This window comes from Lagenorhynchus albirostris, chromosome 7 (genome assembly GCF_949774975.1).
Source record: "Lagenorhynchus albirostris chromosome 7, mLagAlb1.1, whole genome shotgun sequence".
NCBI lineage: Eukaryota > Metazoa > Chordata > Mammalia > Artiodactyla > Delphinidae > Lagenorhynchus > Lagenorhynchus albirostris.
This window is the reverse complement of record NC_083101.1, coordinates 27,497,446-27,521,741: the sequence shown is the minus strand read 5'-3', so window position 1 is coordinate 27,521,741 and position 24,296 is coordinate 27,497,446. Positions and strand designations below refer to the sequence as shown.

The following is a 24,296-nucleotide window of genomic DNA, read 5'->3' as shown; positions in this document are numbered from 1 at the left end:
CTTGGGTGGCTATTTCCTTTCCCATGTTAGGGAAGTTTTCGACTATAATCTCTTCAAATATTTTCTCTGGTCCTTTCTCTCTCTCTTCTCCTTCTGGGACCCCTATAATGTGAATGTTGTTGCGTTTAATGTTGTCCCAGAGGTCTCTTAGGCCGTCTTCATTTCTTTTCATTCTTTTTTCTTTGTTCTGTTCCGCAGCAGTGAATTCCACCATTCTGTCTTCCAGGTCACTTATCCGTTCTTCTGCCTCAGTTATCCTGCTATTGATTCCTTCTAGTGTAGTTTTCATTTCAGTTATTGTATTGTTCATCTCTGTTTGTTTGTTCTTTAATTCTTCTAGGTCTTTGTTAAACATTTCTTGCATCTTCTCGATCTTTGCCTCCCTTCTTTTTCCGAGGTCATGGATCATCTTCACTCTCATTATCCTGAATTGTTTTTCTGGAAGGTTGCCTATCTCCACTTCATTTAGTTGTTTTTCTGGAGTTTTATCTTGTTCCTTCTTCGGGTACATAGCCCTCTGCCTTTTCATCTTGTCTATCTTTCTGTGAATGTGGTTTTTGTTCCACGGGCTTCAGGATTGTCACAATCTATCTTTTGATGGAAGATTTTTCTCAGGAGCTTCTGGTAAACTGCTTATAGCTCACTGTCTAGAACTATATTCATATGTCTCCGTGTTGTGAAGGTGGCTAAAAAAACAGGTATTTAACATTTTCATCAGTGTAGGCAGGCAGGTAGGAAGGGATTTGGTGTTGAATTTTCGGTATCTGCCACATAAGGTATACATGAGGGTAGTATTCCTCGTCTATAGCACTATTCTTGACGGTTTGTAAGTGCATAGGACTTGTTTGATACTCGAGTGGAGTGCTTCTTAGGTGTATCCAAAAATTCAAACTTATATTTTCATCCTTTTTAAATGGTTACAAAGCAAAGGTTAGATAGTGGTCAAAAAAAAAAAAAAAAGGTCTCAACCAAACATGTCAAAAATTTGCTTACTCCTTTATTTGGAATACCTCTGACTTTTCAGTTTCACTGTTTTTCATTCTGAGGAGTTATTCAAATAAGAGTAAGAAAATTAGCATCAGATTAAATGAGCTCAACTATTTAGTCAGCCACCCATGATAGATGTGCACTAGCTCTGCAGTGGATCTGTTTTAGTTGTGTTGACCCCTGATAGGTGGGGCTTATGTTCCAGGGTGATGGTATGGTCTGGCAGAGCACTATAAGCTGCATGTTTCCTTGATTGCCCAGACTCTTAGACAAGGTCTCAAGAGAGTGAGTTTTGACTTTTTTCTGCCTATGGTTCTTCCCAGGCAGTGATGCAGGTGATGAAACAGATAACATGTTTATATAACATGATGTTTGTTTGCTTGGTTTTTTTTTTGGTTTTTTTTGTTGTTTTTTTTTGTGGTACGCAGGCCTCTCACTGTTGTGGCCTCTCCCGTTGCGGAACACAGGCTCCGGATGTGCAGGCTCAGCGGCCATGGCTCATGGGCCTAGCCACTCTGCGGCATGTGGGATCTTCCCGGACCAGGGCACTAACCCATGTCCCCTGCATCAGCAGGCAGACTCTCAACCACTGCGCCACCAGGGAAGCCCTGTTTGCTTGTTTTTTCGTTCCTCCCAATTTTATATTGATATTTTGAAAATATTTAAACTTATAGAAAAGTTAGGACATGGCATTTTAATCAAAAGAATACTAGTACTAGGTTTAAAAAGTCAGATAGTAAGGCAAAGCTCATAATGAAAAAGATCAGTATCTGACTCTTCTCTCCTCCCCACCCCTTATTCCCACTCTTAGAGCCAACCACCTTCAACTCTCTCTACCTTGTTTATCTTCTCCTTTATAAATGAAATGTTTATGCTTCTATTTTTAAAATATTTCATATTTAGATTATGAATTATGAGAATTTAGCTGTCATATCTATTTTGTCTCATGTAGACACACACACACACACACTCTTCTCCCATTACCATGACTGTATCATATTTTGTAGTTAAATCAACAGTCAGTGTTTATCTTACTATGAATATATAGATAATGACATGAATGCTACCTAGTTTACTCTGAATATTTTCCTTTTCTTATATGACTCTCTTTCTCTTTTTTTGCTAGTTTTCTATATATTTATCAATAATCCATATATGAACTCTGCAGCAGAAACATAAAACTCTCAGTAGGATCAAATACATCAGATCATTTCTCAGTTCCTTTTTTTTTTTCTGGAGACATCCCTCCTAGATCTCGTGGTCTTTCTGCCCTAATACAGTCTGATCTGCTCTGCAGATACTGTTGTATAACTCCTCTTCACAACATTTTAGGAATTCTCTTTGGAGAAAGGTTGAATGGGAGGTTGAAACCTTGCATATCTGAAGATGTTTCTTATTACCTGCACGTTTGATTTCTAATTTGCTTCTGCTGTGTAACAGTTGTCCCCAAATTTAGTGGCTTAAACAACAACCATTTATGTAGGTTATGATTCTGTGACTTAGCAATTTGCGTAGGATTCAGCTGGGCAGTTCTTCTGGTCTCAGCCAAGTTCACTTATACAGCTGCCAGTCAGCTAGGCAGCTCTGCTTCTTCAGGATGGCTGGCTGTCAGATGAGGCAGTGGAGGTGCCTGGGCCATGTGTCTTTCATTATCTAGGTTAGTCTAGGCTAGTCAGAGAAAGCAAAAGCATGCAAGGTCTCTTTACATTGTTAAAATATGAAGAGTTCTTATCCATGAACATGAAATATATCTCCTTTAATTTAGGTGTCCTTTGGTGTCCTTTAATAGAGTATATTTTTCTTACAGATTTTGTGCATCTTTGTAAGATTTATTTCTTGCTACCTTATAGTTTTGTGTGCATAGGGGGGTGTTAATGTAGATACTTTTCCTCTTCTTTTGCCAGTTCATTATTATGGGTGAATTAGAATGCTGTTGTCTTTTGTGTTTTGATCTTGTTTTCCAGCAACTGTACTGAACTCTGAACTCTATAGGTAAACTCCAATAGTTTCTCTCTCCTCCCTCAATCCCCTACTTCCTTTTCCTCCCTCTCTTTCATTTTCTCCCTCTTTGAGTGTAGGTCATTGTATTCTCTGCACAAAAAGAAAATTTGATCTCTTCCTTTCCAACTCTTATGCCTAATTTCTTTTTCTTGTCTTACTGGTTTAGGTAGGACCCCCAGGATAATGTTGAATAAAAGTGTCTTTCTTTCTGAACTTATTACTTGGATGTTGGACTTCCAAAGTTTCATTTTCTTCTTTGCTCTGTGATTTTTTTCATCTCTTTTGTTAACTGTTCTACTTTTAAACAAAATCTTTAACAATGCCATTGATTTTTTTCATATTTTGCTTAAAATTTAATATCTTTATTTTCTAAAAGCTCTGTGTACTCTGTTTCTTATAGTAGCATTCTTATTTTATGGGTGCAGTTTTGTCTTTTTCCCTCTTCAGATTTTAAAAGTTTGTTGTTTTTCTTTTTTTTAACTTTTTTTTTAAATAAATAAATTTATTTATTTATTTATTTTTGGCTGCATTGGGTCTTTGTCGCTGCATGTGGGCTCTCTCTAGTTGCATCAAGAGGGGGCCAACTCTTCATTGCAGTGTGCAGGCTTCTCGTTGTGGTGGCTTCTTGTTGTGGAGAACAGGCTCTAGGTGCATGGGCTTCAGTAGTTGTGGCACACGGGCTCAGTAGTTGTGGCACGCGGGCCCTTAGATCGCAGGCTCAGTAGTTGTGGTGCACGGGCTTCGTTGCTCCACGGCATGTGGGATCTTCCCGGACCAGGGCTCGAACCCGTGTCCCTTGCATTGGCAGGCGGATTTTCAACCACTGCGCCACCAGGGAAGCCCCAAGGTTTGGTGTTTTTAAAAGAAAGTCTTTTGCTTTCTACCGCATTTTGTTTTTGAAATTCCCTTCTTTGTGGGTGTTTGGGTTTTGGTATGGTTATTTTATTTTGTCTGTTTTTCATGATACAGGTTTTCTATAGTGTTCATTGATCTTTGTTCATATTTAAGAATGAAGCACTGAATACCAATTGGAAGTTTTTTTTTCTGGTTAGGCCTCATTAACTGGTGGACTTCACTATAGGGTAATAAGAGTATGCCAGCTTTTTCACTGCAAAGACTCCTAAATGTCAGTATTTGTAGGTCATTCCTATTGGACTGTTTGAGTTCCTCATAGAAAAAGCCTACAAAGCTTATAAACCTTTTTTACAACAAGTATTTTATCATTCCTTTATTTTCCCAAAACGAAGTCTATAGAAATTATAACTTACCTACATACATAATCTCCCAAATCCTGTAATGTCTCAACTATAGTTTAAAGTAGAAATGAAATGTATATTTCAGTGTGTAAATGCCCAGGCATGACTACACTGGAAGACATAAGGAAGTAATTCAGATGCTTGCACTTATCCTTCTTATTTAGTAAGACCACTGAATGTGATAACTTCCAATATAGACTCTATTATGAATGATATTGTTTTTAGTAATATAGTTTTCCAAAACAGTAAACAAGTTTCCAACAGCAGAAAAGTAAAATTGTCTCTCCTTTAACATGGCGATTGTATTCCTTGGAAATGGAGGCTCACATAATTACAAATACGTTTTTCACTACGTGACTATCTGATAGAACATTTGAAATTATGCAGGACACAGGATAGATTTCCATATTTTGGATTTTAGGATGTCTCATGTACCTGGCCTAGACCTCTAAATGCCAGTTGTGTCCTCAATCATTATGATAACTGAAAATATCTCCACGAATTTCTAAAATGTCTCTTGGTTACAGTACCACTTGCCTTGAGAACCAGTACTTTAGAAGAAAGAGAATATGCCATAATTGGCAAAACCAGAAAGACCAGAGTCAGAAGCAAAAGGTCAGCAACACCCAGAATAAGCACACAGGGTCATGTTTATCATTTTACATAAATGACATCATACAGAGCCCTTGGGTAGTCCTCCCAACACCTTCTCCCAAGGTAGAGCTAATTCATTAGATCACCAGATCTAATTACTATAGACTTAATTTACCTGTGATTTTTCTTTGTTCATATCATTACCATGAAGTGAGCAAACTACTGCCAAGGTAACTGGGAGTAGATATGTGCAGTACAGTCTTGACCTAGGCCTTTGCTCCGTTTGATTAGAGCAACTACTTTGTTCTTGACTTTCCTCTGCCATGATTATAAAAAAGCAAGCCATGGGCTTCCCTGGTGGCGCAGTGGTTGAGAGTCCGCCTGCCGATGCAGGGGACACGGGTTCGTGCCCCGGTTTGGGAAGATCCCACATGCTGCTTAGTGGCTGGGCCCGTGAGCCATGGCTGCTGGGCCTGTGCGACCGGAGCCTGTGCTCCGCAACGGGAGAGGCCCAGCAGTGAGAGGCCCGCGTACCGCAAAAAAAAAAAAAAAAAAAAAAAGCAAGCCATTTCATAGTTCTGCCTATTTTGTCTGTCAGTCTTTCTTCCCACAACCCAAGGTCTGATCCCTCTTCAAGTTCTGTCTGGCCTTTTAAATTTTTCCCAAATTTACCAAATTATAATGCTTTTCTTTCATCCTGTACAGTAGATTCCTTCTCTGAGTTGGCCACTCTTACACTCAATCAGTACTTTCCACCTCTTCGGTTTATGGAAAAGGGGAATCCTACAGTTGATAATTCTAGTATAAGGAGGTACCAAGGTGAAATTGTATTAGCCAGACTAAGTTACATTAGTTGCTACTAAAAACAACCCTAAAATCTCATTGGTTCAGGGCAAAAAAGGAATAATTGTCTCTAGACAAAATCCAGTGTGGTTATTCTTGGTCAGCGATATTCCTGGATGACTTTTCTCTAAGCAGTGACTTAGGGATGCAGGCTGTTTCATTTGTATGGCTTCCCCATCTTGTAGTTCTTTGCTTCCCTACATACAGATGGAGGAGGGAAAGCAGGGAAGGTCTTATGGGACATTGTAAGGCCAGGCCTGGAAGTGGTATCTGATACTTCCATCCACATTCCTTTGACCAAAACACGATTTCACTCTATATCCAGAAAGGAGAAGACAGTTGTTATTGATACTGGTTAGCATTCTTTACCAGAATGGTCACTTTCTCTTGTTTAACAATATAAACAACAACAACAGGTATCTATTGAGCACCTGCTGGTACTAGCCACTTTGTTGATTCTTAAGGTTGAGGAACTTTCAGTCTATTAATGGAGTTTAAACAACTAAAAAACAGTACAATCAGTACTATGATAACGGTTTGTGTGTATTATAAGAGCATAAATGAGGACACAGCTAATCCAAATGACAACATTCAAAGACAATAAGTGATGCAAATAAAGTACTCTTGAAAGGTGTTTATGAATGCTGTGGCTCGTAAGACCTTCAGATGCACTTCCATCCTTTAATAACTTTAATGTCTGGTATTACCACTTTATTTTCCTTAACTGTAGACTAGGTATAATATCTTCCTTGCTGACCTCACATAATTTCTATGGACATCAGATGAGATAATTAATGTGAATGAGCTTTGTACACATTATATAAATATAGACTTAAAGAAATAGTATTGTAGAGTAGAAAGAACCTTGTATTTGGTTAGATAAGACCTAAATGCTGGCAGTGGTTTTGCCTCTTATTAATTTTGTTTCTTTGGACTTCTGTGAGTCTGTTTCTTTATCTATAATATCTGTGCTCTATAAGATAGATGTCATATGTAAATGCAGTAATGTTTATAAAAATTCTTTGGAAACTGTACATTTCTATTCAAACATAAGGTGTTCTTAATAATTAATACTGGTTAATCATCTAAAGCACTGGTGTCCAGATTAGGATTAAAAATCTACCCTATAGATTAATCTGGTTATGTGAGAGTTATACTATAACTAATGCTGTTGGAAAATGCACCTTGTTTTATAGTATATCTCAGTCTATTTTCTAATAATTTGCATTATGATAGGCTTCTATTTTAGTAGCAGTTTAAGGTGTTGGGATATAACTATGAGATGAAAACCCTGCTTTTATGAAGCACTTTTGAAGGTTATTAGAAGTGAAATTGAGAATTACAGGTTTAATTTTAAGTGCTATCCTTATATTAACGTTTACTTTATAGATACTAACCAAAGAACACTATAATGAGTGGGCATTCTCATTCCAAGGAAGAAATTTGTATTAATTTTCATAAAGAGAGTCTTTGAACATGTCTTCCATGCTATGTGGTTTCTCTTTTTGGTACTTTCCTTTATTCTCCCACTACCACCTTTCCTTCCCCACCTTCATTTTTTAATCTTCAGGCAAAGAGCAGATTAGGACAAAAATATGTATGACTTAATTCAGTGTAAGAATCATTTTAGTTTCACTACTAGTATTTGGTTTTAAATATTCAAGTTTGATGTTTCTTTGGTTTTAGGAAAGCTGGTTTCGGATAGCTGAAAATATGGGATTTCAGTGCCTAAAGTTCGAGAGCAAGGACCCCCGGCTAGATGGGATAGACTCACTTTCTGGAACTGAAATCCCCCTGCACTACATCTGCACATTGGCCAGTCATGCTGTCCACTTGGTGGTCTTCCATGAAAGGAGCGGCAACTACCTTTGGCATGGCCATCTACGGCTCAAAGGACACATTGACAGGAAGTTTGTTCCTTTTCGAAAGTTACAGTTTGGTCGTTATCCTGGAGCTTTTGACAGGTAAATTCAGGGTCTAAAGGGGAGATGTGAAACCTGTCTTGTTCAGTCATGAATTCTTATTCTTTCTTTTACATTTAGTAATTAAATCTAAAATGTAATTCATGTAAATCAGTTTTGAAATGTAAATATTCAACAGGAAGCAACTCATGCACATGTGCCCCAGGAAATATAATATATATCTGAATGTTCATAGCAACATTGTTCTTAATGCCCCACACAAAATGTATGCGCGCATAACGAGAAGAATCGTAGGGCAGGGAAACAAGGAACTCTGAACTCGCGCTCTGTGCAACAACAGAGATGAATCCTACAATGTTGAGTGACAAAAATAAGGCATAAAAGAATACAAATCTTTCTATATATATAAAGAGTTCAAACACAGGATAAAGTATGTTTGTGGATTTACATACTTACAAGTAAAAGTGTTCAAAATGTACAAACTTCCAATTATTATGAGATAAATAAGTTCTGGAAATCTGATGTACAGCATGGTGACTATAGTTAACACTGCTATGTTGTATATTTGATAGTTGCTAAGAGAGTAGATCTTGGGGCTTCCCTGGTGGCGCAGTGGTTGAGAGTCCGCCTGCTGATGCAGGGGACACGGGTTCGTGCCCCGGTCCGGGAAGATCCCACATGCCGTGGAGCGGCTGGGCCCGTGAGCCATGGCCGCTGAGCCTGCGCTTCCGGAGCCTGTGCTCCGCAACGGGAGAGGCCACAACAGTGAGAGGCCCACGTACCACAAAAAAAAAAAAAAAAAAAAAAAAAGAGAGTAGATCTTTAAAAATGATACCTGAGGTAATTGAAGAAAATATGCTTGAGTTTAACTATTTGCTTATATTGTATATTTTGAAGAGGCTGCCAATATTCTGAGTTAAATCCTTATAATAAGTCTTAACTTTTGTTTTCAGGCCAGAGTTACAACAAGTTACTATTGATGGATTAGAAGTTCTCATTCCAAAAGATCCAATGCACTTTCTGGAAGAAATACCACACTCTAGATTTATTGAGTGTAGGTATAAAGAAGCTCGAGCATTCTTTCAGGTTAGAGATAACCAAATATTGTACTTTTCAAATTAAAGGAAGTATATGTATAATATTTCTTGGGGTGGGAATGAAGGAACTATGGAAAGTAAGTAAGAAAACATCTTTTCTGATTTGTCTATTTTCTTCTAGATGGTTTCAATTTTTTTTAAGTAGATTAAACATTAACCTTAAGGAACAATTTCTTCCCCAGTTGAATGGTTTGATATCTATGGAGACCTTGTTTTATTTGGAGACTTTGACAGGTTCAGCACTGGCCTCCGCTTTTAGTTAGGATAGCCCATGAACTTTATAAAGATGGTATATTCTGTTCTTGAAGCAATCTGAGTAGGATGAAGTCATGTAGAATATGGACCATGCAGATTTAGAGAGGACTTCATAGAAAATACAGTTTTTCTCAGAGGGTTGGCACTGAATATGAATTTTTTGTGTTTTTGAAGGTTTTTGAAGATAAATGCTACACAAAGACCAAGTGCTTTTGAACTCTACCTTATTCTGCTGCTTTAGCTTTCTACTCAATAAACATTTATTAAAAGCTAGCTTCCCAGGAACTCTCCTGACCCCGGGGGATATAAAGATGATTTTAAAGGACATGAAAGTTCAGCTGTAAGAAATGACATGAAAGAGAGATACAGTGAAATCAGTCAAATATATGGTGGGGTTTTGGTACCCTAATTTTTCCACTTGCCCTTTATTTTCTGGGGTTCCCTTCCGAGAAAGCTGTGTACACAAGGATAGGAGTGGAATAGGAAAATGAAGTACCAGCTGTATCATCGCTGGCCAAATGCCCAGCACCCACAAATACAAGGTTTTTTCTGGTAGGCTGTACTGGCACCCAGGGCCTAGACCTGACAGCCTGGGTGGGCCTTCCTAGCCCTGTTCCCTTAAATCTGTAGTTATGTGACTGTGAAGCATACCCAGTCAGCCTCGTGGATGAAAAGCTGGAAAACCGCATGTGTGGCTGGGCCAGCAGTATTAGGCAAGTGCTGCCCATCATATCCCCACCACAGAGCAGTAGGAAGCAGAAGAGATGCAGACTGGTGCTTGCACTTGACCACGCATTCACTGTTCCTGCCTCAGGAGAGTTTTTTTCTGGTTGCCACCTCTGTCATAGCAATTACCACAATTAATTGTGAATGTCAGTCTTGTCCCCCTACAAGATTGTGTGAACTTCTTGATGGCAGGCATCTTATTTTACTCACCTCTGTAGCCCCAGTATCTAGCACAGTAGCTGGTGCAAAGAAAAGCTCCTCTAGTGATGGAAAAATGCATGAAGAATAAGGTGCTCATCCGAATCAAATGGTTTCTTTCCAGGACACTTATTAGAGCTACTCGATTACCTAGTAAGCATTTGCCCAAACTCATTTTATTGAACTTTGTGAGAAGGCAGTGTAAGATGTAAAATGTTTCAAGATATTGAGAAATCATGAGAATAGTGTTATATTTTTTTAATTGCATATTTTCACTTTTGCTTTTTAGATTTTAAGGGCAACCATTCAGTCAGCATTAGAGTAAAGAATGTGGATGACAGTTGCTCAGAGGGCTAATCAGCTTATCATAGCCTCATACTATTGGTGTTTAAAGTACCATCACATAGCAAGGCTATAATGCTATTGACAGGTTTCTCTTCATAACAGGATCAAGTTGAACTTTGTATTCATTCTCTTTTTTTTTTATGCTGAATCTTTTTTTTTAATTTTATTTATTTTTTAATTTTATTTTTGGCTGTATTGGGTGTTCGTTGCTGTGTGCAGGCTTTCTCTGGTTGCGGCGAGCAGGGGCTACTCTTGGTTGCGGTGTGCGGTCTTATTGCGGTGGCTTCTCTTGTTACGGAGCACGGGCTGTAGGCTTCAGTAGTTGTGGCACGCAGGCTCAGTCGTTGTGGCACACGGGCTTAGTTTCTCCGCGGCATGTGGGATCTTCCCGGACCAGGGCTTGAACCTGTGTCCCCTGCATTGGCAGGTGGATTCTCAACTACTGCGCCACCAGGGAAGTCCCAAACTTTGTCTTCATTCTTCATCATGTTATTTGTGTCCTTCACTAGTAGCAAGACAGACTCGTGATTACTGATTTGTTTTCCTCTTCTGCTAATGTACTGTTATTACTGATATAGAGTACCTAATGGGATTGATAACTTTTTTTAATCCTTACCCTTGTAAATGTTTCATTCTTCATCATTTCTTACGTTATAACCACAGGAAGGTCAGTTTTCAAATTAAGGTGAACATACATAACTTTGAACACTTGATGGCGCCAAACAGTCTTAAATACAATGCCTGGTGTTGGGGAAAAAAAATCAATGAATCTACTAGATCTCACAAAGCAGCCTCCTAACTTTCTTCCTTTTTTTTTTATAATAATTTTTGGAAACGTTTTCAAACTTTCAGAAAAGTTACAGATGCAATACAAATAATTCTTTTTCCTGAATCATTTGCAAGTAAGTTGTCAACATCTGCCCCACAACTTCAAATAATTTAGTATTTCTTGAAAACAAGAACATTGTCCTACATGTCTTAGTACAAAAATCAGGAAATTAATATAAAGATTATTACCATTTAATCCTCATTCAAGTTTTGCTAATTATCCCAATAATGACTATTATAATAAAAGGATTCTGTTCAGAATCACATGTTGCATTTAATTTTTCTGTCTCTTTAGTTTCCTTCAGTCTGGAACAGTTTCACAATCACTTTTTAACTTTTATGACTTTGATACTTTTGAAGATTACAGGCCAGATATTTTGTACATTGTCCCTTGTTTGGGGTTTGTTTGGTTTTTCCTCAAGTTAGATTTAGGTTATATACCTTTAGTAGGAATAACACAGAAGTGATTCTGTGCTTTCACTTCATCCTGTTGGGCGCTGCATGATTTTGATTAGTCCCATTACTATTGACTTTTACATTGATTACGTGATTAAAGTGCTGTCTGCTGGCTTCGCCCTGGTGAAGTTTCTATTTTTCCCTTTGTAATTAATAGGTATTTGGCATGAAGGTACTTTAAAAGTCTGTAAATATTGTCAATATCTTCCTCAAACTTTCAAGTTTCTTTGTTTATATCAATATGAACTCATGATTTCCTATTTTCTTCAATGAGTTATAGTGCACTATTTTCTTCATTTATTTTGATCCTCAAACTGTTCCATATTTGGCCAGTGGAAGCCCCTTCACGTGACTTCTGTGTCTTTTTGACATGTCTCCATCATCTTTTGAGCACCTTCTTGCTTTTTGGCTCAAGATATTCTAGGTTCATCTTGTAATTTCCCTGCTACAATCCTGGAATCAGCCATCTCTCTGGATACTGATTCCTTTTAGAAGCCAAGCCTGGAGGCCAGATTTGCTTGCCTGCAGGACCTCTCAGTGACAGGAGTAGAGTGTGTGTGTATTTACTTCTGTATCTGTCTGTCTATCACGATCCATGAATCCACATTGATGTCTTCAGTCTAATTTATATTTCAATTAAATAACATAGGGTTCATTTCCATTTTTGTGACTCCCTTCTCAAACAGTGAGAAACCTGACTTATATTACCCTTAATATATTTACTTATTTGTTCAGTCTCCCATTGTTTCTGCTGTTCGCTCTCCCACATGGATGCTATCCTCATCCTGCTTAGGTGTTGCTCTCCCCCACTGGGCTACTCCCATATATAGACACACTTCTCATCTTGCTCAGGCTCTGACTCCCCACACTGGACTCTTCTCCATGTGGATGCCCTCGACGCCTTCTCAGGCTCCGATACCCATGCCAGGCCACCACTGTGCGCTTTCTTGCTCTGCCTCATCTAATGGCTCTAGTTTAGAAGAGTCCAGGGAGGGAAGGAGAACAGAGGGGAAGTGCTCTCCTGGCTTACTTTATTTACTTTAATTATTTTCCCAATCTACCAAGAAGTTTAGGACTAGGATAATACACATTTTCCTGCACTTGATTTTGTTTCGGCAGTAACCATCAAAAAATAATTGATGAGCTTCAGTTTGTTGAGTTCCAGTAAAAAAACTAGAGGGGAGTATGGAAATATCTGGACCCCTGGCCCAGAAATATCTAGAAAGCCACATTCATATCCTCTTTCTTCTACTAAGTTGCTCTGAGACCTGGGGCAAATTTCTGAGCCTTAGTTTCCTCATCTGTGAAATGAGTGGACACCTTCTGTCATTTTATTGTTTTTCATCTATATTTTGGGGAAAGATTTGGGGAAAGGTTGTCTGAACAGGAAAGATCATATGGACTGGTATTTAAATTAGGATTTAGTCTTTTTCTAAGAGGCATGGTAATCCCAAGATTTATATGAGACATTTTTAAATGAAAAGAAGTATGTATAACTATAACTTTTAAAGTCCATAACAGATGTATAAGGTGTATAGGTATATACGTGTTTATACTTTAACGCATATGAGGGTCAATTCTAAGAAATGGAATTTCTGGGAGTGTCATGTTATTTATTAAAGGTATGTCAGAGCTGGGAGTGTGTCTATGCAGGGGCAGCCTCAGTTGGACATAATTGTCAGAGTAATATTTTTGTATAACACAAAGTTTTCATTTCTGTTACTTAATTTGATCCTTTCAGTTACTCTGTGAAATAAGCCAAGGATTCACCATTAACTGATAAGAAAACTGAGGTTTCAAGATGTAAGTTACATAGTCATTATTGGCTGAGCATGGAGTAAATTCTGGGTCTCCAAATTTCTAGCTCCAGGCTTTCCCCCCTACAACAGGGATATGAACATGCATCTCTCGTGCCAATCATATGTTCTAAGAGAATTGTGGCTCTGAGGATGTTTTCATATTGAAAAGATCCCACATACTTTGTGTATTCTGGAGAATGTAACTTATCTTCAGGAATCCGTCTTTTTTCCTAGGGATACTTTTTGCTTGAGATATATGGTCCTTCTAGGAACTATATTTCCTCCTGCTATATTGTAAAAGAATGCCAGGATATTTTAAGATATTGTGGGATGGGAGGGGATTAGTCAGTTATTTACTCATTTACGCATTTATCAATATGTGTTGCTCACATATTATATACCAGGCACCATTTTCAATTTGTACGTACAGTGATGGAGAGATTCAGTACTTGCCTTAAAGGATTCATGTTTACAGCCTATTGGAGGAAATATAAATAGAGTCAGCAATTAGAATGAAATATGATAAGGGGGATGGGTGAAATAGGTGAAGGGGATTAAGAGATATAAACTTCCAGGTATAAAACGAATATGTCATGGGGATGTAATATACACACTAGGGAATATAGTCAGTAATATTGTAATAACTCTGTATGACGACAGATGGTAGCTAGAGTTATCATGGTGATCATTTTGTAATGTATAAAAATATTGAATCACTATGTTGTACACCTGAAAGTAATATGATATTGTATGTCAATTACAATTCAATTTTAAAAAAAGACTTTGATCTTTTGTTCTGGAACAAAAAGAATTAAATATGATAAGAATTATAATAAAAGTATATATAAATGGTAACTGTTATAAGGTCACTGAACAGATTATTTTATTTGTCTCTGTCTATATCTAGTACCAAACGTAATTTCTTGCTCTTTAAATGTTGAGCTGAAGAGGAGCCCTGGGAGAATAAATACATTTGTGTTCCTGGGAAAATCAGGGAATGCTTTTCAGAGGGTGGAACTGAGACCTGAAAGATTTTGTTAGTCAAGGGCATTTCAGACAGAGGAAACATGTTGACACAGAGGCATGAAAAGTTGTGATATATTTGGGGAGTGAAATATGAGAAGGGTGGAGATAAGGCTGGACCAGTACTCTGGCCCTAAACACAGTGTCCTTGTCTGCCATGCCAAGAAGTTTAGATTTTGTCCCATAGGTAGTGAAGCATCAATGAAGAATTTTCAGTGCTTTCTTCAGTTCCAGAACACCCTAAAAATGAAGAAAAGCAAAAAGACTATAAGTAAATGACAGTAATATTTGTATAGAATTTCAAAATTTGTGAGACATTTTTCTGTCATTATCTCTTTAAATCTTCACAGCAGTCCTGCAAAGTATAATTATTATTCTTTAATTATTGATGAGAAAATTATATCTGAGAGAGGTTTGTTCTTTGATTCTCTCATTCATTCAAGTACTGTTTTAGACATTGGAGATATAGTGATAAACAAAATGAAGTCACTTTCCTCATAGAGCTTAGGTTCTTCTGAGGCGCTATGCCCAGAGTCATAGCTAAAATGAAGTGAGTTTAGACTTGAACACAATCTGATTCAAAAATCCCACATTCTTTGTACTATACTGTTCTGTCCTAAAGACCATTTGCACCAGTGAATGATGAAAACGTCACTGAAGGCCTTGTGCTTCAGATACGCCTGTAGCTCTCTTAATTAACCTTCTTTTCCCCTAACTACCCAATCTGCTAAATCGTGATGTAGAGGAGGGAGTTGATAAAGGTATAAATCTCATCCTTTGAGAATCCTGGGTATAGTCCTTCCCATTTAACTTGTCTCTCCTAGAATCCACTCTTATAGTCTTATTTTAATGTGTGACTAACAAGGAATTCTGAAACTTGATTTTTATAATCAAAAAATATATAATATGGGATTAATTTTCAAGTTTAATTTGGATGTCACAGAAATATTTCTGGCAACTTAGAAATGGCTATAATAGCTGACTGTTTATTATATCTGTAGCAATACCTTGATGATAACACTGTGGAAGCTATGGCCTTTCAGAAGAGTGCAAAGGAATTGTTGCAACTAGCAGCCAAAACATTAAAGAAATTGGGAGTACGGTTCTGGCTGAGCAGTGGAACTTGTCTAGGTAAAATTCTTGTTACTTTACATTTGTCTTTTTGACATTTCATCCTCTTTGGCTCTAAGGATGACTGCTTGAGATGACAAAACATCAGTGGTATTCGAAGCATCATATTTATAGAAAGAATAAACATAGTGCATGGAGCAAGGATTTATTGATTTTTTTTAAAGAAATAACTTCAGAAGCATAAAACAGAATTAAGGCCATGTTGTGTGTCCCAAAATTATAAGTAATTTGTATAAAATTTATATCAGAACATGTAGACTACATGTGATTCTCAGATAATCTTAAGCATTTTATTATTTCTATCCCAAAGGTTGTTATGACCTTAAAAAAAAAAAAACTGTGTTCTGTTTCTTTACTTACACACAATACAAATAACTTGCATTGCACCAAAAGTTTCTAAGAGGAAAGGGAATGTCATAAGGTCTTCCACGAATCTTTTCCAGATCATGATTGGACATCACTGTCTTACCACATTCTGTTCATTCTGAGATGGGGAAATGTAGAATCCAAGAAAGATTTCTGGATCTCCTTCTATTGTGCATTAGCTCAAACTCCTTTGAATTTTAGAATTATTTAGAATTTAACATTTTTTTGTTTTTATTCCCTCTTGTTTATAACTGTAGTTGATTATATCTGTATTTGTTCTATCTTAATTATAACTATATTTGTACAAAAATTAATTTTGTTCCTGCTTTTATAGGGTTACCATATAATTTATTGTCCAATTCAGGAGACTTTTTGAGAGTGAAAGGAGTGCCATTAGTAATTATGTTGGTACAACAGATGTAAACAGGGTTGTATGGTTATCCTGTCAATTAGGCTTTGAGGAAAATTCCCATGGTTCTTCCTGTCAAGGAGCTTCCAGCTAGAGTAACCCCCCCCCCGCAAAAAAAGTACATCTCATTTATGTGATACATGCTTTAAGGTTTAACTTTCTGGAGTAAGATTGTTTTATAGACTGTCATCATTTATCATGATATCTTTTGAGTTCTTAGCCCCATGGTTTTCTTGATCATTTATCATGATATCTTTTGAGTTCTTAGCCCCATGGTTTTAATTTAAGGGCATTTATAAAATGAGGGAGTTGGATTAGATGATACTTAAGGAGTCTTCCATTTTTAGTAGTTCATGATTCTTTGATAGATGTGGATTGTAGATTTTTCTTAAACTAGAGATGAGATCCCATGCTAGGCTTCTAAAGATCTATGTTAAAATGGAGTTAAAGTCTAGAATTCCAAACAGTATTTCTCAAAGATAATCATAGACATTTATTTACTTTTTGAATACTTTGAATGGAAGGATTAGAAGGATAATAAGAGAAACTCAGAGCCCTTAGTAATATTAAGGTATAAAGTTTGCCTTTTTAGAACATTATTGTAGCCCCAATTTAGAAGTAGATACATAGTAAATATGTAGGAATATCTTTTGACAGTATGCTGAAAATTGAGGCTGGTACTGCTCTTCTTTTTTATGTGATCCATCAGACATGAGCTGTTCAGAGCTGTTAAGTTCTACAAATTACTGCTCAGGAAAGGGATATAGCTTAAGCAAAAGAATTAAATTATATTTTTTAGCATATCTTAAAAGCAACCTTCATTATAAGAGATTTATGATTAAACATTTTAAAAAGTAACTTAATGTTTTAAATGGATGGCCCAGTTAACATTATTAAAGCTAATAGTTTATTCAGAAATTACAGTACATCATGAAAGTTTTTGAGGCTGCTGAGTGCTCAAACCAGTAAAAATGAAGGAAGGAAGGAATAAAAGAAGTGTTCTTCAACAAGTGGCTCCTATAATCACAGATATTAAGTTGGGATCTAATTTTTTTTTAATTTTGGTAAAGCACACCAAGTCTAATCCTGTGAAATAAAATACACTGTTACAAAGACTATCCATTATAATAATGACTAATTTTTTCCAAACTTAAGTTTTTAAAAAAGTTTTCTCATTCCTTTTTTTTAGGATGGTATCGGCAGTGCGGCATTATTCCTTATAGTAAAGATGTTGACCTAGGAATTTTTATACAAGATTACAAATCTGATATTATTTCAGCATTTCAAGATGCAGGACTCCCACTCAAACACAAATTTGGGAAGGTCAGTAATAAAAATCTGATTTACTTCATTAGTAACATGTCTCAAAAGTAAAGTTTATATTAAGCAACTCAGAGATGTTTAAAAGCACTGTATGTAGCATTTTATCACTCATTATCGGCCAGGATGAGTTCAGCCGAAGATTATTACCACTTGTGACTTCTGCACTATTTAAGGAAAACTAGAAAATCTGGCTTTCTATTGACCATGAGAAGGCAAAAAGGAGCTTGGACTCTTGCTGAAGAATTTATTGCCATTATATTAGGCAATAATATAACATAATTAATATAATATATGATTGATATAATAAGTAAGAATCTCATCTACCTTACCTGAAGTTATGTTTTTTCCCATGAGTCATTTAATTTTATGTTCACGTAGGCATCATATTATTATCAACTTGAAACATTCCATTGATTGCTAAGAATTAGAAATACAGGGACTTCCCTGGTGGTCTTCCCTTCCCATTGCCTTCTAATGCAGGTGGTGTGGTTTGATCCCTGGTCGGGGAGCTAAGATCCCACATGCCTCTCGGCCAAAAAAAACCAAAACACAAAACAGAAGCAATGTTGTAACAAATTCAGTAAAGACTTTAAAAAATGGTCCACGTCAAAAAAAAAAAAAAAAAAGCTTAAAAAAAATATGAAATCATTTCAAACAGTACTTGGGTTTCTTGTTTATTTCACATGTCCTAGGCCATAGCAGTTTTCTCACAGGTCAACTAGGAATAGGTCATTGTGGCTTAGATGAAATCTCCTTTTAGACAATTTGATTCCTATGCCCTAAGCCTATGATCCCGACAATGACCTTACTCTTAATTTGGTTGTTCCCAGGGAGGTGTTGTCCTGGAAAGCAAGTAGAAGTATGTTTAGTTCCTGGAAAATTACTTCTCTCATCATAATCATTCTAGTTTATTTAAAAATTTAATAAAATATCTTCCTGAGGTGAAAGGCAAAGCAATAGAACTCTAGTCATTCAGCAATTGTTTCCTTAACACTCAGTCTCTGCCTGGCGCTGAGCTCTGCACCCAGGACACAAAGGTGAATAAGGTACAGTCTTTATCCTTGAGGAGTCCACTGTCTAATTGGGAGAAAACAAATTCATAAACAACTAAGTGATTAGTGCTGCCACAGACAGATGCACCAAGTCCAATGGGAACATGATTATTTGTAGGATAAGTTTCTTAGGGAAATGCTCTCAGAATTCTTTGTACTTTTTAACTTCTTTTTTCTTTTTTGCATGTATATAATGTATTGATATATGGGTTTCTGTGCCACAGTTCCATAAGTACTCATTTATTGATTGTGATGAGAGACTTACTTCCTGATAGTTTTACTTGGTTATTAAAGGGAATAATTGTTCTTTGCTTACTTTCCTTCTTTAGTCAGAAAGGGGCTCAGGAACAGGATGTTTTGCAGAGTGACCATTTAACTACTATAAGTCATTTACTCTGAGTTGTCATCAGTTGTAAAAAGCAACATTGTTTTATGTGCATTTAAGAAAGAAATCAGTGCTCGCTTTGGCAGCACATATACTAAAAGTGGAATGATACAGAGAAGATTAGCATGGCCCCTGTGCAAGGATGACGCGCAAATTCGTGAAGCGTTCCATATTTTTGCAACCTAAGTGTCCATTGACAGATGAATGGATAAAGAAGATGTGGCACATATATACAATGGAATATTACTCAGCCATAAAAAGAAATGAAATTGAGTTATTTGTGGTGAGGTGGTTGGACCTAGAGTCTGTCATACAGAGTGAAGTAAGACAGAAAGAGAAAAACAAATACTGTATGCTAACACATATATATGGAATCTTAAAAAAAAAAATGGTTCTGAAGAACCCAGGGGCAGGACAGGAATAAAGACGCAGACGTAGAGAATGGACTTGAGGACATGGGGAGGGGGAAGGGTAAGCTAGGATGAAGTGCGCGAGTGGCATGGACATACATACACTACCAAATGTAAAACAGATAGCTAGTGGGAAGCAGCCGCATAGCACAGGGAGATCAGCTCAGTGTTTTGTGTCCACCTAGAGGGGTAGGATAGGGAGGGTGAGAGGGAGACTTAAGAATGAGGGGATATGGGGATATATGTATACGTATAGCTGATTCACTTTATTATATAGCAGCAACTAACACAACAATGTAAAGCAATTATACTCCAATAAAGATGTTAAAAAAAAAAAGAAATCAAACAATGGTGTGCTACTGATGCATCCCAATTTCAGAAGTGCTCCAACTTGAAAAACAGTATCTTGAAACCTATACTCTCTCTGTATAAAACATAAGAATCTTTTGTTTTTTTAATTTTAAAAAATGTACTTCCTTTGTTTCAGTCTGTGAAGATGTTCATCTTCTCCCTAGGTAGAAGACAGCTTGGAACTATCTTTCCAGGGAAAAGATGATGTAAAACTTGACATTTTTTTCTTCTATGAAGAGACTGACTATATGTGGAATGGAGGCACTCAGGCCAAAACAGGAAAAAAATTTAAGTATGAATCAGATAAGTACTTACAAAAGGGGCTATAGTAATAACTGCAGAAGATAGAAATAAGGAAGTAACTGAAAATGGGGGGGAAAAAAGACTGTCAAGTCTCACTGTTAGCTGATACTTTCTCAGCTTTGCCAGAGAGCCCAGTTATGCTTGAGAAGTGAGGACTACCTATAAGGACAGTCCCTGAGGAGGAAGTGCCCCTGGGCTTGTCAGTCCATAGAGTCATTGTGATTTGGAAGCCCTTGAGTCATCAGAAACGGAAAGCCAAAATAAGGAACAGAAAAATCAGGCCCAGAGCCTGAGCCAAAAAACTGATTGGCTGTTAGAGCTGTAGGAGCTTGATAATTTGATGAGAATGGGTAAGGGTCAGTAAGAAGGAGATTGTTAAGGTCACATGAAGTTTAAGTGAGGAGATTGGGATTGGCTGGAGCTGAGGTCATGAATGCTGGGCAAGCTCTGGAATGTGCCTTTAACACATAGACTGAGGGCTAATCCTTAAAGGATAGTGATCGGGCTTAACAGCTACCATATTTTGTCAAATGTAAGGTGATATGCATTGTAAGATGTACCATTATTTTATGTGCTACCAAGAAAGGAAAGACACTGCCAATTATAATCTTAAGACACATGATTCAGATAGAAAATTGCGGGGGGAGAGTGTCTCAATTCTGAATTAATTGATGGACTGCAATATGTTAGATTGGCATTTTGAACATTTTTTTTTTTAATACTGCCATAGTCAAACTCCTTGATGACGAAAGACAAAAATGAAGTTAGAGTAACTGAGTGCCCTTTATGATGCAGTTGGCCTGTTCACAGTTCTGAGAGAGAGAGAACGAATGTGAAAGAGAACCCAGAGAGCAAGGGCTCTGGAATCAGGCAGACCCCGGAAGCCTCAGCTTCACCCTAATTGTGGCCTTTAGCTTTTCTGAACATTAAGCTCCTCATCCATTAAATTTGAGTAGTACTACTGTGTATCAGGCACTACTATGAACATTTTTCATGTATTAACACATCTAATCCTCATAACAACCACAGATAGTCTATGAGACACTGAGAATTTAAGTCGTTTGTTCAACATCACAGCGAATAAGTCAGACAGCAGCCTGTCTCTAGAGTTCATACTTTTAATCACTACCCCCTACTGCCTCTGTAATACACCTGACAGTATGAGGTACTTAGCGGAATGCTTAGCACTTATTATCAGTAAGTGGTGGTTACCATTGTTATTATTATTTAATATTATTAATATTATGATTGCTAATGTGATTGCTATCATTGTTGTCATTCTTATGGTTGTTATATAACCAGTAGCATAAATTTCCCTCACCAGCTAGCGGAGATTGGGGCTCCTATCATTGAATAAATTTGAGCCATTGGGAGCATTGGGGAATGTTCTACATAGCATAGAAGAAGAATTCCAAACTTGGACTGGTTTCTCCTGGGTACTTAGACATACCCTACTGGGATCACTGAATCTGTTTGAAGGCAGGGAGTCTCCGTGTAAGGTTGAACTGGTTCTGGAGGTTTGAGAGTAATCCAAACCTTTTTCTCAAAGTAATAAAGTATCCCAATTGACCCTGATCCTGGAGCATATTCCCGAAACTCATTTATTATAAAAAATTATTTTGCTTTATGACAACAAACACCTTCATGCTGAGTAAGCTCAGATTATAAGATAGAAATTAGTAAGTTAATGAATTTGTAATTGACACTCTCACTATGGCTAGGTGAATAGGGAGCTAAGTGTTTTTGACATTTAGCTATAGTTTGTTTATTCAAATATGATAAAGATGCCAAATTTAACACATAATTTAGAGGCTTTTTTTTAAACTAGGAAATAGTGTAGCATAGAAATTAAAGGCATGGAGCCAGTCTGCTTGCTTTTGAATCCCAGCTCTCTGTTTTATCAGCTATATTATCTGTACCTAAGTTTCCTCAAATGTAAAATGGGAACAATAATAGAAATTCCTACATAGAATGGTTTTAAGAACTAAGTGAGTCAATACACAAAAAGGGTTTTGAAGATAATTAAGCATGTCCTGAGTGCTAAGTAATTATAAGCTGCTATTATTAATACTCTCTGTAGCAGTAGTATTTCTCTTCTTAGTCTTACAAGGAATTTACAGATCAGAAACCTATATAATTATCTCAATATTAAACTGCCACACCTATTCTTCAAGAACTCATATGAGAATGTCACCTTTGTTCTAAGAAAAGTAATTTCTGAAGCTTGTATTATAATCATGTTAGTCTTAATTTTTCTTCTAAGGCTTTCTTAGAAGGATTTCTTTCTTCTCACTGACATGATCCCATGTCAGACCTCAAAAGAACTATGCACTTCTAACTACTACATCTCTGGCTAGAAAAGTCTTCTTTCATTGTGCTTTAACTGCTTTTTATGGTAGCAGTGTTTGGGAAGTGGAAAGTGTTCTGATTATTTAACGAGAGAAATGAGCAGTGATAGAACTGCCTGAACAGATGGTGTGAGTCTCAGATTTTCTATCATGTTACCGTAACCTTAAAAGGCAGAGAAGAGAAAAGGGGATGGTTGTGTGGAGTAGTTTCTTTGGAAGATTCCCCCAGCCGTATGCCATTTTCATTCTTTTCACTACTATTTAAGGAACTATAGAATTTTCACCACTATTGTTCCTAGAGGGAAAAATCTTTAAAGCTAGTCTAAGGGTCTTTTTATCTTTATAATATTCTACTTTTTATTCATGTGTAGTTTATTCTGAGAAAAAGCTTAATAATAATTTAGGATGCTTACCATTTTTTGAAAAGGTGAAGAGGAATGAGGAAGGAAGAAAAAAGTTTCCCCTTTCAAAACTTTATTCTGCATGCCTTCAGAATGATGTTTTTGGTCATAAGATTTAATAATAATTACAATATTGATAGCAATGTAAAGCTATAGCTACCAGGTATCAGCTAGATATCAGGCACTATGATAGGTAATTTATTATTTAATCTCATATCATCCTCACATTATCCCTGTGGGTTAGGTGTTCTCACTCCCAGTTAGTTATGAGGAAACTAAAGCCCAGAGAAGGGAAGTAACTTGTCCAAGGTCCCCTGGCCATTAAGGTAGGGCCAAGATTTAACTTCAGACCTGTTGGATTCTTAAGCCTAAATGCTTCCGTCTAAGAATTAATAGGTTAAATGAGTTAATGTATGTAGTAATGCATTTAGAACAGTACCTGCCACATAGTACTGTGTAAGTATTAGCTACGGCTGCAACTATCATTACCATATTATTATTCTATTACTATTACTACTCATATGTTGCACTGATACAAAACACTGGACCTTCAACACAGTGGTAACTTGGATTAGTTACTCTTTGGGCAAGCATTTTCTTCCCAGGTCCCATATTTCTTCCATCTTCAATTCTTACTCTAAATCTATACTTTCAACTAAAATCTAAATTCCATTCTTAAATCTTGTCTGGATTTTTAATATTTATTTTTCTTCTTCAAGTTCCAATCGCCAATAATAAAAAGTGATGAATATATTAACTATGCCTCCAGATGTGAAATTGTCATTCCAGAACTTCAGAGTTCTTACAGATGCTGCCCAGATTCCTTTGGGTTATTTCTTTCCTTCACATCTGAATCAACTGATATAAGTAGAGGCCAGAAGTTTAAGAGGCAATAATAATGGTAATAATAAAAATTAACTTTTATTGAATATTTACTTTGTGCTTGGCACTATGCCAAGCTTTTATATGCATCATCTCATTTAACCCTCATCACAAGTTTATAAGGGAGATTTACTGTCACCTCATGATAGGGATGAGGAAATTAAGGCAGAGCTAAGCCTCAGACCTAGGGCCATATCACTTCAGAGCTCGTATTCTTACCCATACAGAGTGTTAGTGTTACCACAATCTCTATCATATTGTTAATACTCCCTCCATGAAAGTAGCCCTTCTATTTATTGACATTGTCAGAATATTACAGCTACCTCTGTATCCTCTGATAGGAAATCTGCTACCCCTGGGGCTACCTGTGGCTTACTTAGGCCTTCTGATATATGCAGCTTCTGCTTAGTGTATAGATCTTCAAAAAATTTGGATTTGTCCTCTGTGAGACTAGACTCATCCAGGTGTGACTCCTATATAATTTAACATTTCATTTCTGCAAAATTTATTTACTAACCGCTATGTGCTAAGGATTCTGATGTGAATATAACTTAGTTTCTGCTCTCAAGGATCTCATAATCTAGACCATGAAACAAATATTAAAG

The 24,296-nt window shown here is 36.9% G+C and overlaps 1 protein-coding gene and 1 non-coding gene across 2 annotated transcripts in view; both read left to right on the top strand.

Moving 5' to 3' along the window:
• Nucleotides 1-24,296, top strand: part of FKTN (fukutin) — a 55,827-nt gene that overhangs the window by 20,141 nt on the left and 11,390 nt on the right. Inside the window, exons 4-8 of the mRNA XM_060154693.1 lie at nucleotides 7,368-7,645; nucleotides 8,557-8,689; nucleotides 15,332-15,461; nucleotides 17,426-17,559; nucleotides 19,922-20,049. Of these exons, the coding sequence (XP_060010676.1) occupies nucleotides 7,368-7,645; nucleotides 8,557-8,689; nucleotides 15,332-15,461; nucleotides 17,426-17,559; nucleotides 19,922-20,049 (803 nt within the window). The remainder of the gene's footprint in view (nucleotides 1-7,367; nucleotides 7,646-8,556; nucleotides 8,690-15,331; nucleotides 15,462-17,425; nucleotides 17,560-19,921; nucleotides 20,050-24,296) is intronic.
• On the top strand, nucleotides 19,067-19,173 carry LOC132523980 (U6 spliceosomal RNA). Its single transcript, XR_009541745.1, has one exon. It is a non-coding gene; the product is annotated as a U6 spliceosomal RNA (small nuclear RNA).